Source organism: Rhea pennata, chromosome 2, assembly GCF_028389875.1.
Source record: "Rhea pennata isolate bPtePen1 chromosome 2, bPtePen1.pri, whole genome shotgun sequence".
Classification (NCBI taxonomy): Eukaryota; Metazoa; Chordata; class Aves; order Rheiformes; family Rheidae; genus Rhea; species Rhea pennata.
In genome coordinates, this window is record NC_084664.1 from 44,364,652 (window position 1) to 44,377,841 (window position 13,190).

At 44.5% G+C, this 13,190-nt stretch overlaps 1 protein-coding gene across 5 annotated transcripts in view; it reads left to right on the forward strand.

Moving 5' to 3' along the window:
* The first annotated feature begins 212 nt into the window (after positions 1 to 212).
* RBMS3 (RNA binding motif single stranded interacting protein 3) overlaps positions 213 to 13,190 on the forward strand; it is a 700,426-nt gene continuing 687,448 nt past the window's right edge. For 2 of the 5 annotated variants that reach the window (XM_062569354.1, XM_062569352.1), the window contains exons 1-2: positions 564 to 594; positions 1,022 to 1,215. In XM_062569354.1, coding sequence (XP_062425338.1) covers position 594; positions 1,022 to 1,215 — 195 coding nt within the window. In that variant the 5' untranslated portion in view covers positions 564 to 593. Of the gene's footprint in view, positions 342 to 563; positions 595 to 1,021; positions 1,216 to 1,592; positions 1,734 to 13,190 lie in introns of those variants that run through there. The other 3 variants (XM_062569353.1, XM_062569359.1, XM_062569355.1) reach the window with 3 other exon arrangements.

Below are 13,190 nucleotides of genomic sequence, written 5' to 3' on the forward strand. Positions count from 1 at the left end.
AAACGTGATTTTTTTCCCTCTTTTTTATTTATTTTTTATTTTTTTTACTAAAACCAGAGAGCCGGTGGCTGGTACTGATTTAGATTTCCTTCCTGAATTTGCTCTTGTTTTTCTCCCTACTCCAGCTCTCCTTGTGCAATGCTGCGTGGCGCTGGCAGCCTGAGCGAGAGGGAGCTCCAGTCACACACATACACTCAGACCACGGAGAGGAGATTAACATCAAGGAGCCCACATTTGCAATAGCGGGTGGTGGGGAGGAGGGTAGGCGAAGAGAAAATAAAATAAAAGCAACAATCGGGTAAATGCTCGTCTCTTCTGCTCGCCACCAGCACCTTGCACAGGTCTGAAATCTCTTGCTTTGCTGTGCTGTATTGCGCTTGCCTGGGATGTGGAGAGGGGAGAGGGGGAGGGGAGGAAGGGGGAGGTTTAACTTTTACTTGACATTACCGGGTTATTGTCAGTCTGACTGTGTTAAACCCTGGTGATTTCCCCATGCCCCCACCCCCTCCCCGGGCTCGCCTCCCTCCAGTTAACTTTGTTCAAAGGGCTGCAGCCAAAAGGGCTTGTCCGGGCCTGGGACAGAGATAGCACAAAGTAAATAACCACCACAATTAGGCTGGGGCTGGGAGTTGATCTTAGTGGCGAGAGATCTGCTTAGTTAGCGTTTGCTGCTTAGGGGCGATTGAAGGCCATCGTACCAAGGACACGCGCACACACTCGCGCACACATATACACACACACATACATACACACACTCACACACACTCACACACACTTAGGCGCACGCACACACACACACACACACGCTGGATACAAAAGTCTGGAGGATCTAGGAGAGAATTGCAGCCGCCGGATCGGTGCAGCAGAGGCGGCCAGAGCCATGCGTGTCACGGCCTCCTGAGGGGGGATAGGAAGGAAGGAGGAGGAAAAAAAGGAAAGAAAGAAAGAAAAAAAAAGAGGAAAGAAAAAGCAAGACGCGGGGTGGTGGAAAGTGTTCGCTTGCTTTTGTCTCGCAATACAGTGAACTGGAAGATGGAGATGGATGTTAAGGGAGTTTCTCCGTGCCCGGAGCCCATCCCCCCGGCGGCGGGGTCTGGCGCCTGCCCGCACCAGCGCCCGCACCACCGCGATGGGCAGCCCGCGGAGCCTGCCCCCGCCGCCGCCGACGGCGGCCACCCGGAGCGGCGGCACGGCAGCGAGAAAGAGGACAAAAAGGTAGGTCCGCTCCGCCGCCGGCCGGCGCTGCGCCGTGCCGTGCCGCGCCGCGCCGCGCCGTGCCGTGCCGCGCCGGGGGAAGGGGCCGGCGGCGCGGCGCGGCGGGGGCGGCGGGGCCGGGGCGGGCGGCGGCGGCGGGACCGGGGCCGGGCGGGGGGCGGCGAGGCCGGGGCAGCCCGCGGCGCCCTGGGCCGGCGCGGCGGCGGCGGGGGGTGGCGTGAGGACACCGGGGGCGGCGGGGGCAGAGCGGGCCGGCGGGGCCGCCGCGGCGACCGGGGCGGCGGGCGGCGGCCCCGGCACTGCCGCCAAAGTTTGCCTCACTTGGAGGGGCCGGCGCGGCCCGCGGGCGCCGGGGGGCGAGCGGCCGCGGGGAAGGAGCCCCGGCAGCACTGCTGTGTCATTGCGGAGCGGGGACGGCGGCGGCGGCGGGGGAAGCCGCCGGGTGACCGAGTTCAGCGAGAAATGGGTCAGCTCGCATCCTTCCGTGCGGAGATGTCTGCTGCGGAGAGACTCGGAAAGTAGGGAGGCTGGGAGGGAAGCGGGTTGCCATTAAGCTAATGTCAGCGGCGTGCGGTGATCAGTGCTTTTGTCTGTGGGCACGGTCTTCGTTGCCATTAATTTGGCTCGGCGTGGGGTTGCCGAAGTGAAGGCTTGAAATTGTGCTGCGTGTGGAGGTCGGCAGTGGGTAGAGGCTGATTAAATGTGCAAGTTTTATCGTGATACAGCGATTGTTGCAAGCGGCGATCTGGGTGTGCTGAACGAGAGAAAAAAAATCCATTTATATTTTATGGAAATCTGAATAATTCTCGGGGTACATAGATACTACGTAACAGACTATCTTCCTACTATAAATGAAAAAAAAAAAAAAAAGAAATGTTGCAATGTCCTGGATTTGAGCCACGTTTCATAAACTAGTTTTACTAGTTTTGTTTTCTGTTACAAATGTGTAGGGAATGGTAACACAATGAAGGAATGTAAACCAGCAGCGCAATAAATTAATACAACAACTCTGTCACACTGCTATCTACATGGCTAGAGTTGGGCTCATTGTGAGAAATTCAGGGCATTTTGAAAAAAAATGCTGTCTGTTACCAAAGACCTGCACTTCATAATTTAACCTCAGATACTTTTTGGTTTCTTACTCTTCAGTAAAATCCAGCCTAGTGTTTTTATTAAAAGAGAGTATAAAAGACTGATCATCTGAGCAGGGCCTGTACAGCTTAGTAAGGTGCATACAACATTTTTATTTTTAAAATGATAACTGGTGGTTTTGCATTATAATAGATGTAGACAGAATTTCAACTCCCTTGAGTTCCTGAATATTTAATTCTGTCGTGACTGCATACTACTGTACATAGTTAAATGATTTGTGTGCTTGTCTGCATGTGTGTGATTTTTTCCAGGTCCTCTTTACTTACAACATGTTACTTAATGGAACTTAAAATGCATTCTTTCAAAATAATTAGTATGTAGAGTCAAGGTTGCCATTTACATACGAGTTGGCTGTGCCAGTGCCTCGAGCATTTAAAAAGCCTGCCATCAGCACAAATCTGTGCTTAATAGTTACTTTTTGATTTGCCACACAGTCTGTCTAATGTTTTACCAATGGTGGACACGAGGAAGGCAAACAGCATATGACTGAAGATGAATGAGTACTAGAGAAGGCCTGATTATCCATAGTGTAACTCATTAACATGTTTAGATAATCCAGTATTGCACCATTGTTTTATTCTGTGTTTGTCAGCAATTTGAGGACATAGAAACAAAGTGCTACTTTTTTTCCAGTTGTAGCTGTGCAAAAGTACTGTGATACAATCTCTCCCCCCCCCCCTTTTTTTAAAGCTAATATCCACTTTTCCAGTCTTGCCATGCTCAAGATGTTTGCAAGGACTTTAGCTTTTATTTTGGGGAAGTGCTGTGATATTTTGAACCTCCTTAATCCTATGTATGTTTTCTGGATGCTTTCCCAAGGCAACCTCTACTTCATGTAAGTGCAAAAGTATTTCAAATATCCAGTAAGACAGTGCAATCAGAAATAAGGGAAAAGCCATTAAAGTGACAGTACAAGCCAACACAACTATATATATAAAAAAGCCCACACAAAACAAAACCCCAATATTGCTGGAAATGTCAGCTGAGAACTGTTAAAATTGATTGAAATAACAAAACCATTGCTTATTTGGCCCTTAAACAAATGTCAAAGGTACAAATGTCAAAGGTGATACATTTTAGAACTGTAAGCGCTCTACATGGAAACTGTGAAGAACATTAGAACTAGCTTTGCTGATATGAACATTTGTGAGTATGTGAATATTAAGGTTTTACCACATCTCATTATTCCACTGTCAAGACTTGCTGTTTAGGATTATTCTTGGATTATAAAGAACCTTATATGTGTCATTCAGCTCCATTTCTACAGGTGGTAAAAAGAGTTTTGCTCCCACCTGTAATGGAACTGGGTCAAATTCACGCTGCAGCAAGGCATTTTTTTGTCACAATCTCCAAAACGACCCTTGCTACATTAACTAAAGAAAGTATTTTCTAAGGTTCTACCATGGTGTCATTTGCATGGATGTTGTTTTTTTTTCTGCAATATGTTTATTCTCTAACTGTTTTTGAACTTCAATAAAATTCTGAAACACATACGTAACTTGAAATATATCCTACAGTCTTCAGCCGGGATGCTCACATGCTTAAATTTAAGTGTATGCTTAAGTGCTTTGTTGGAGCGAGACCTAGAATACCTCCCACACATCTTTTTGTGTTGATGCAGTTTCCGACCAATGTATGAGTAGGGAAGTGAGAAAGAACAATTTTATAATTTATTAAATATACAATACTTGGTGCTTTAAAACATGATTGTCATTTATTTAGCAGAAAATTAAGCAGAAATTATAGTAGAAGGTGAGATTTAAAAGATGACTGACTCTGTATGGATACCATTTTCTTTTTTTAAAGCAAAACACATCAGAAGATGTTTTTCAACACTCCTACAGTCCTTTCTGTTATTTTAGGTAAGAGCACGTAGATCTAACCCTATGTACAGCAGCACGTTGACATTCTCCAGTGTGGCAAAGTGGATGACAGGGGGAGTGAATGCGCAATCCTAGGTGCTTCTTCCGTACTGGAGGTGCAGCTGATGCCTGCGACAAGTTGTGCGGGGCGGGGAGGAGGGGGGACATCCTGCCGTCTGGCCACTGCGGGACTCTGTGCAAGGGGAAGCAGAGCCCTGATTTTTTATCAAGGATTCTTTCCAACTTCTGTTGGAGTGATGGTATCTTTGAAAGGATCAATTTAGTGAGGGCTTTGAGGGTTGCCTTCAGGAATAGCTGATTGATGACTTTACAGGTAACACTTGCTATAGCTGGCATTTTTCCTGGGGTTGTACCCTGAATTAGGACTTTCAAGTATAGTGTTTTTATTTTCAGAGGTACTGTGCAGCTCCTTGTCCTCCAAAAACTGGTCCTACATACAGATTTAGTCATGCAACTTTGCACACCTGAAAAAGAGCATTTTATTATGTTTTCCACTGAGGGAAACCTCTGTACATCTGAGGTTTTCAAAGCAGGTGCAAATGATTTACAAGTACACCCACTGCTTTCACTTTATACCTACATTCCAGATAGGAGAACCCCTGTGAAATAGCTCCAAAGTTAAGAACCCTCTGTGTATTTACATGGAAATTAGCACACCAAGGTTACAGCAAAAGCAAGCCTATCTGGGCTGGGTACATGGTATTCTAGTTCAAAAAAAAAAAAAAAAAAAAAAAATTGTTGGTGTTTGATATAAGAGGTCTGAAGTGTTTTATGGGCTCACGTGGATGTCGTTTCCCGGAATACTCTTCTGTCATATTGCTGTGTGAGAGTGGTACCCAGGTGTGCAAGCTTTTAGAGAGGAAAAACTGAATGCTTTGAGGGAAGGCACTTGGTATTAACTTGGGAATTCTGTTCTGCTGTACGTGTGATCTGCAACAAAGCGGACTGACTGTATCGAAAAGCCTTCTGCTAGCGTATTTATACCATTACTGCCAACAGTAAGGTGATAAGGTGAAGCCCTTGTCCTCCACAAGGAGTAGGTCGGGAAGAGTGAAAGCATCTTCAGGGGATTTTTTTTTTTGTAATTATTTCTTTTATGTATTTAGTTTTGTTTGCCTTGAAAACCTGTATGTTGCTACGTGTTTATTTTAGAGAGGACATAGCCTAAGAAATGCAATTTATGCTTGAAGGAGAGGATGGGAAGTTTCATTTCAGGGAGAGATCATTCCCATGTCAGGTCAGATGGACTTACCATACTGTAGGCTGTTCCATGGTGCATAGGAGAGCAGTTATCAAGAACAATCTTTATCCTGGAGATTTAGATGTTTTTTTCAGGTTACCGGGACCCAGCCCATTGAGCAACATGAAGTTAAGAACCAAGAGCTGAAACTGAAATCAGTAGTGAATAAGGGGAACCAGTCTAAGGTGTGCAAGGCAAAGAAAACTAAGGCAGACAACACTACCTGATGCTGATTGTAGTAGCTTCTCCTGATGATCAGATAAAATGCAACATTTTGTATGAGCTGGAGTTTCCCAAGGGCTGAAGGCTTTGTGCCAGGTGTATCATGAGCTGTGATCCTGCCAAGATGTAATGCAGATGTGAATAGTCAAGGTCAGACCATTGTCTGCTTGGGTGGACAGATTCTTAGCCAACCTGAGATGGCAAAAAATTTTACTTGTGGCTGTTGCTGTTCCGGGAGTCTGATGTCAGACAGAAATTCCAGAATTCTTGAAAGTGTGGACAGAGCTGATGAATAATGGGTCTATATCTAACCCATTGCTAAGAACGTTACAGAAATCTTTCCTCAGTGCAGCAATATCAACTCAGTCTTTTTCAGATCCGTCTGAAACCATCTGTTTTTCATTTTAAGTTGCTCTTTCCCATGCAGTGGGTCATCTTGGTATTGGTATTGATCTGCATAGTTCAGTGTCTTGCTGATGGAAAGTTCTGAAGGCAAACTTATGTCAGTGCTAACACTCCGTTCTCTCCAAGCTCGCAGTGCCAGGAGGCTACCTGCATGGTGAGTCTGTCCCCAGGCTGTGGACCCGGAACATGCCGTGTCCCTCACTGGTGGCTGTCTGTCCTGCAGACCCCCAGCTTGCAGCTTCCCAGAGGCATGGGGAGGCTGCTGAAGGGGTGTCCTCAAAACAGCTGCCAGAGCCATAGGACTGGGCAGGTGCCTTGGATGGGAGGATTTGATCCTGTGTATTATTTGCTGCTGTGGACAGCAAAGCTGTTACTTGTGCCATCAATACATTTCAGTGAGCTGATCCCAAGGGCCATCTGCTCTGAGAGTTAAAATATGTGGTTTTAGACTTGAAAAAAAGAGGAAATTCACTGTGAACTTAAAGCATTGCTTTTCAGGCAGGTCTACTTTTGCATTTCCATGTATTCGATGTACTCTGCCACTTATACGTTCCTTGCCTTCCAGTGAGAGAATCCTTAGCTGAACCTAGGATGGTGCCTTTACTACGAAAATAACCAGATGAGAAAAGATGAGAACAAGAGAGAGAAAAAGAGCGAGTGAGTGAGCGAGAGATTGAGAGAGAAATTGTTAGTACCTTAGTGGTAGGCAGGAGTAATAAACTCACCTTTTATTAGACATCAGAGAATTCATAAGGATAAGAGATATTGGAAATCAGGCCTCCTAATTTTCATAGCTCCAGAATTCCTTTTTATCTCATATTCTGAGGATTTCTTTTACTGACATGTGAAATAATGTTACCTTAAGTAAAATAAATGTGCTTGTAAAAGTCTTAGTTTTCAAGTGGTGTATTTAGAATCCAGAACGGAGAGAATGATGTCCAATGTTGTTTTTTATGTTAGAGTTCAAGCAGAAGTTAGCAATTGGAAAGAATATGAATTGACTTCTGAGCGTTAGCAACTTAGATAAAAAGCCAATATACAAGATAGACTGTGCATCTAAAAGATTCTTTAAAGTCGTATACAGTACTGAGACTTCTGAAAGAAGAATACACTATTTAAAATACTTCTCCCCCTAAATAAATTACATGACAAATGTTTTGGCAAAAAGTGAACAGCTGTTTAAAATTTTAAACCAAATGATCAATAGGTGGATGAGACTTGAAAAGCTGATCACGCTGAATATTACAATATTCATTGTAATGCAGAGATTTCATAAAAAGTAAGTGCTATATGTGGTTATTACAAAGTGAAGTGAAGGGCGTATGTGGTTGAGTATGTAATAAATCCAGAGACATAGACAATGAGCATCATGGGTGGGAGCTGCACAACACTCTTGAGTCATCAGAAACAGAACCACCAATTTGGTGTGCAGAAGACACACAGCTGGCTCTGTGGCTAAAGGTAACTTCGTCTTGGCTGCAGCGGGGCCGAGACAGTTCCTGCTCAGGGCAAGATGCAGCATTGAAAAGGGCAACGTTATCTGCTCTCGAGCTGCCTGGACGCTGCCTCGGCTCCGGCGTGGCGGCGCGTGTCCGTGCCCGTGCTCCGGCAGGGGGAAGCAGGCCTGCCCAGGGCCGCACGTGGCTGCCCCGAGCTCGGCGGGGCATTTCCAGCTCCCTCGCGCAGAGCCTGTTCTCGGCGGCCGCGTGTGCGCGGCGACGCCTGCCCGAGGCTCGGGTGCCAGCTCGGAACAAAGCTGAGCCCTCGGACAGTGGATGAGCAATGAAGCTAGGAGAGAACAATGCCCATGTTGTTACACACCGTTTCCAGTGTTTTGCTACATGCTCTCGGTGTTTTTAGACCATCCCTATCGGTGCTAAAAGCTTACTCTGTCCTCCTGCATCCGTTCGGCGCGGCATGTCCTAACATACTGCGGTAAGGTTTACTTAACTGCTCAGCGTGAAAAATGAAGTTTCGTTGCTGCTGTGTGAGCTGGTGCAGTTTTTGTTTGGTTCCATATTTGGTTGCTCTGTGCTTGGCCATAGCCATGCCACTCGCGTAGCGGCTGGGATTATTTCCCAGCAGTTTGCACTAGGTGGATTTCTGTACTGACTGGCTGCCAACAGTAATTATCCAATAAGGGCATAAAAATTTGCACAGTCTCAGTAGCATTATTAGTTTCTAACAACCTGTTTCTCAGAAAATACCCAAATATTAAAGAAAATGGGACTACAGCTGTATATAGGAAAAATGACAGCAAGAGCAGCAATAATTTGCATGGAAGTAGCACTCAGATCAGATGCCACTGTGAAATGTAAATATGTAATAAAATAAAAAGGATAGACCTGAAAGATATTAAAAATACTAAGGATTCTACAGTTTTTCTTCTTTCCTTTCTCATTCCTCATTCTTTCTCCCTAGCTCTGAAATTCTCCTCTGTCTAAAATGAAACTTCCTTTTTTGTTTCATTTACCCACATTGTGTTCTGCTCTATAAGGAGAATATGAATTGTTCCAGAAACTATAGTAACCAGTGCATTTCAGCTGGGATAAAACAAGACACAGTTTGGCTCATAGTATGGACAAGGACAGTCATGTATAAAATTCTGTTAGACAGCCATGATTTACTAGAAAAAGAGTAATTCTTCCATGCCTAATGGCTTCTGCCATGTGTTTAAATACAGCTGTTATTTTCTTTATACATTCTATTAAGTGAAGACCAATCTTGTTATAGAAGCAGAGTGGAAATGGTTTCCTTGACTGAAAAACAAATGTTGGGTGAATAAAAATTACAGACTCAGGCCCCAAAGCTTGATTAATATATTTACTGTTTCTTGGCTGCTCAGTTCATTCCTTTGAACTGCTTGGCATATAACTTCCGAGCGTATTCTTCCCCAAAAGATACTGTCTCAGGTTGGTCGAAGTGATAATGTGAGCAACAACTGAAAATACTGCGGAAGAGAGAAAAGGAGCATGTCCACATTTATTTTTAGACCGTCCATAAAGGATTGTTATCTTTGACTGGTGAGTGAACATAAAATGGTATGGAACTTGTGCCTTTTTGGTAAACATAAGGTCCATGTTAACTGATTTCAGCAACTGCCTCAAGCATTGCTGACACCTCTTCTATGCTATTAACTAATGCTCGTTGTCTCACTGAGGTTATTGCTGGGTCTGCACTCATTGCCAACAGCCCTTAGCAGAAAATCTCTTGTTGGATGCAAACCACTTACAAGATTCACATGAAAAGTCTTTGTAGAAGAGGAGTTAAAAGGGTAAATATTTAGCAAAAAATAATAGTTATAGCTATTGTATTTAGTAATACTACAATATTAGCTATAGTAGAATAGCTGCACGTTGTGTTTTGCTGAGGATTCGAAAGCGCTGCCTGGCCTTTCTGCCTTGAGGAAGTTGCCGTGAGAGTTGGGAGGATAACTGGAAGTCCTCGCTGCCGGGAGGGGAGCACGATAACTGAGGACAGAGTGTAAAACAGTAACTTCTGTTCTTAAGGTAAATTCAGAGTCAGAGAGAGTGGCACAGAGGGCAGAGAGGGAGTCGTTGCTGGAAAGCTAATTGGAAACAGTAACTCTTGAGTAGGATTGGAAGGAAGGAGTTTGGAGACCAAAGAACTTTATGAAGTGTGTATTGGGTCCATGTGGAGTTAAGGAAGCACACACACAATCTCGTGGAGTTTGCAAAATGCGTGTCTAGGCTTCAGAGACATTATACAGTGCCCTAGTTAGCCCTGTTAACTTTATGGAGTGTGCTTCGAGGACCTGCAGACTTTCAAAAGTATGTGAAAGCCACTTTCAATAATTAATTGGTGCCCTCTCCCCAACCTGTTGTTTCATATCTAATAAAAGGCAACCATAAGTCCTTGCCAAAGACAACAGATAAAAAATATTTAGGTTTGTTGGGTTAGAGGTAGGACAAGCTAAAAAGGGGATCACAAAAGATCTAAGAAGTGAAAAACTCCCTATTCTTTGCTGCATTTTGTTTCACCCATGACTGTCGTATGTTGTGCTGCAGACTAAATTTTGCCTGATCTAGGAAGTGATTTCAGGAAGATCAGTCCAGTTTTACGGAAATTAGAAGTGTGTGTGAGCGTCTGAGCAAACAGATTTATAACTGGAAGCATGTTTCAACTTTTCTATGTCTAGGAGGCATGCTGAAATTTTCAGGTGATAAACTGACTTCTGCCTTACGCAGAGCAGCCACAGTGTGCCCTGTCATGCACACCCACGCACAAGCAGCATGACGCAGCAAATGACACGCTGTTATCCAGTGGCCAAGACAGTGGATGCAGGGAAATGGTGGGCTTGTTGGCATGACCTCAAAGACAGGTCTCCACAGATGGTCTGTAGTCACTTAAGTGTGTGCAGTTAAAGTGTGCCTGTTGTGTGCTGGGGGCAATTTTTGTTTCAATAGAGAACACGTAAGTTCGGAGGAGGCCATGAATATTTTTCTCAAGGGAGAAGGGAAGAAATCAGCAAGCTTAATGGGAAAGCAAGCCATGGGTTTCCAGAGACCGAGGGGAGGAAGCCAGTAACAAAGGCTCTGACATTCATCCTGGACCTGACTTACGGTGCCTCCTCATAAAGGAGATACTCACGTGATGGAAGTTTGCTGTCACCTGCTCTTGCAGTTTTATACAGAGAGCAGCCCTGTTGGACCTTAGAACAGGGCCTGAACATGCCGCTTGCTGAACACGTCAAGATGACAGTCCTGGGGGAAGGTAAGTAGATGGTGTATCACTTCTAAGAGAAGCCACGTGGAGGCTAGAAAGTCAGAGGCAATCAAGTTCACCATGGCTCAGGGAGTCTTAATAAGAAGGGTCATACTGTAGGACTAGCACTGCTGGTCAGCCAGACCTGCATCACCCAGCGTGGGGGATTATTGCTCTGGGCCAAGCAAGGCTTTAGCTTCTCCATTTGTCCTGATTCTTGCTGTACATGTTCTGCCTGTAAGTTCTGCCTTAGCTAGTGTAAGCCCCACCAGCTTGCTCTCTCCTAGCTGTGTTCCCAAGTCTCATCATTATGCATGCTGTTGTGTGCAGAACAGTTACTAAGGTCCTTCTCAGAAATGAGTAATTGGTGCATCATAGCTATACCTAAGTGCTACTGCTTTAGAGTTAGACCTACAACCCCCCAGCATGTTATCTGTTAGGTCACACTATTCCAGGGAGTTATTCCTGGTACTAACCATAATGCCTGTCTAGTCTGCAATTACAGTCAAAGCCCAGGAAGTGGTGGCATTCTGCAATGCCAGTTTGCATTTCAAAAGTGTCTGTAGATGCTACTTATGATCATATCATGACACCTCCTTATTCATATATTAACATCTGATGGGAGTAACTGGAAGAGACAAGAACCATGAAAAGTAGATAACCAGAGATAGCAGGCACTTACATGTTATAAACTGTACATTACTATTAAGAGGTAGGAGGAGGAAGGCACTGTGGAACCATAGTTAACAGGTGCCAAAAGCTTCACTTTACTCTCTTATCAGCTGATACAAGTAACCTGTTTCTAACCTACACAAAGGAAATTTATAGGTAGGTCTTAAGGGTGTCACATCTGTCATAGGTAAAGCCTGCGCAATTTTTAAGATGCAGGTCAGGACAGTTACATCTGCTGACACACAGTTCTGTAGTATCAACAAGATCAATTGTGTCAGCATGTGTTGTGCTGCTTGCCTTGTCTTACCTCCTGGATTCCCTTCAAATCCTGTGGCAGAGACTGTCACAGCTGCCCTGGCGAGTATGAGGAGAAGGAGTACTGGGCCCCAGCAGTCAGGGTCAGAGTCCCGGAAAGCTGGCTTGGAGATCACTGCAGAGAACTTGAAAGGTGAGTTGTCAAATGATAAGTGCAAAAATGCAGCATGCACCAAGCTACTGTGTGCACAATCAGAAATGTATGTACCATGCGTAGTAGAGGCAGAAAGTACTAAGTTCTGTTTCCAATCAAGTTTTGTTATATAGTAATGGCACATAAAAGTGAAGGAAGAATAACCCCACACCAGTGCAACAACAGGCAGGAATAATAAAACATTTACAAGGCAAAGCAATAGAAAATGCATGAATGGGATCTCGTGGTAAATTTTTGGTGCAAAGTTAAGGCAAAAAAGAACAAGATAGTTTATCTTCCTTCTTCCTCTGCTCTTAGGTTTGAAAGAGTGGGATCTGCTTGGATAGCAGGTCATTACTTGCTCTGAAGTGTGTGGGGGTACTTTCACCATAGGTGAGTCTTCAGTACTCTTCTGGTGTTGTCATCTCTTCAGGTGATATTGGATGCCACACAGTACTGGCCCTGAAGGCAGTAAAACTGTCACCTGTTATCTTTAGCCTCAAACTGTCCCTTTCCCAGTCTCCTTCCCAAACCAATGCCAGCAGGTGCCGGCAGGCGATGCTCCTGGGCACTCAGCAACAGCAGCCAGGGTCTGCACCCTCCCTGCGATATGACTGTATCTCTGCGTAAACCAAGGTGTTTTTTTTGGGGGGAAAAATGCTTCTAAAATACTAACAATATTTGTAATGCTGAGATCTAATTTTTGACTTCGTAGTAAGCTAAGGACAGGCTTTGTATCCAACTGGCAAACAAAGTTCATGACTTTCTCTGAGGCTGGAGAGCATGTTGTATTTTACTTGCAATGATTTATGACTGAGTACAGCTCATGTGACTATGAGTAGAAACTGTACAGGAGGGAAGGTACAGCTTGTTAAAAATAATCCAGAGGAAGGTAGATTAGTAGGATCAGATGAGGTAGTCAGATGTGCGTTGTCAGTGCCTAGTAGTTTAAAGGATTTTTATATTTATACATTTACCAGGAGGGCATGCTAGAGCATGAATGGGGAATTGAAAGTCACTTCTCTGTACTAAGGTCTTCAAGACTGTAAGAGAACTTTTTCACCTTGTGTAATTTTGGGAATAATTTTCACATTTGAAGAAAAAGGAAGGAAGGAACAGACAGGTTGCAGTCTGAAATAAACTTGAGGTGTGTTAAGAGGCTCAAAATAACAAATCTACTAAGTATGCATAGTTCAAATCTTACTCTATTTCACACACGAGCCAGAGA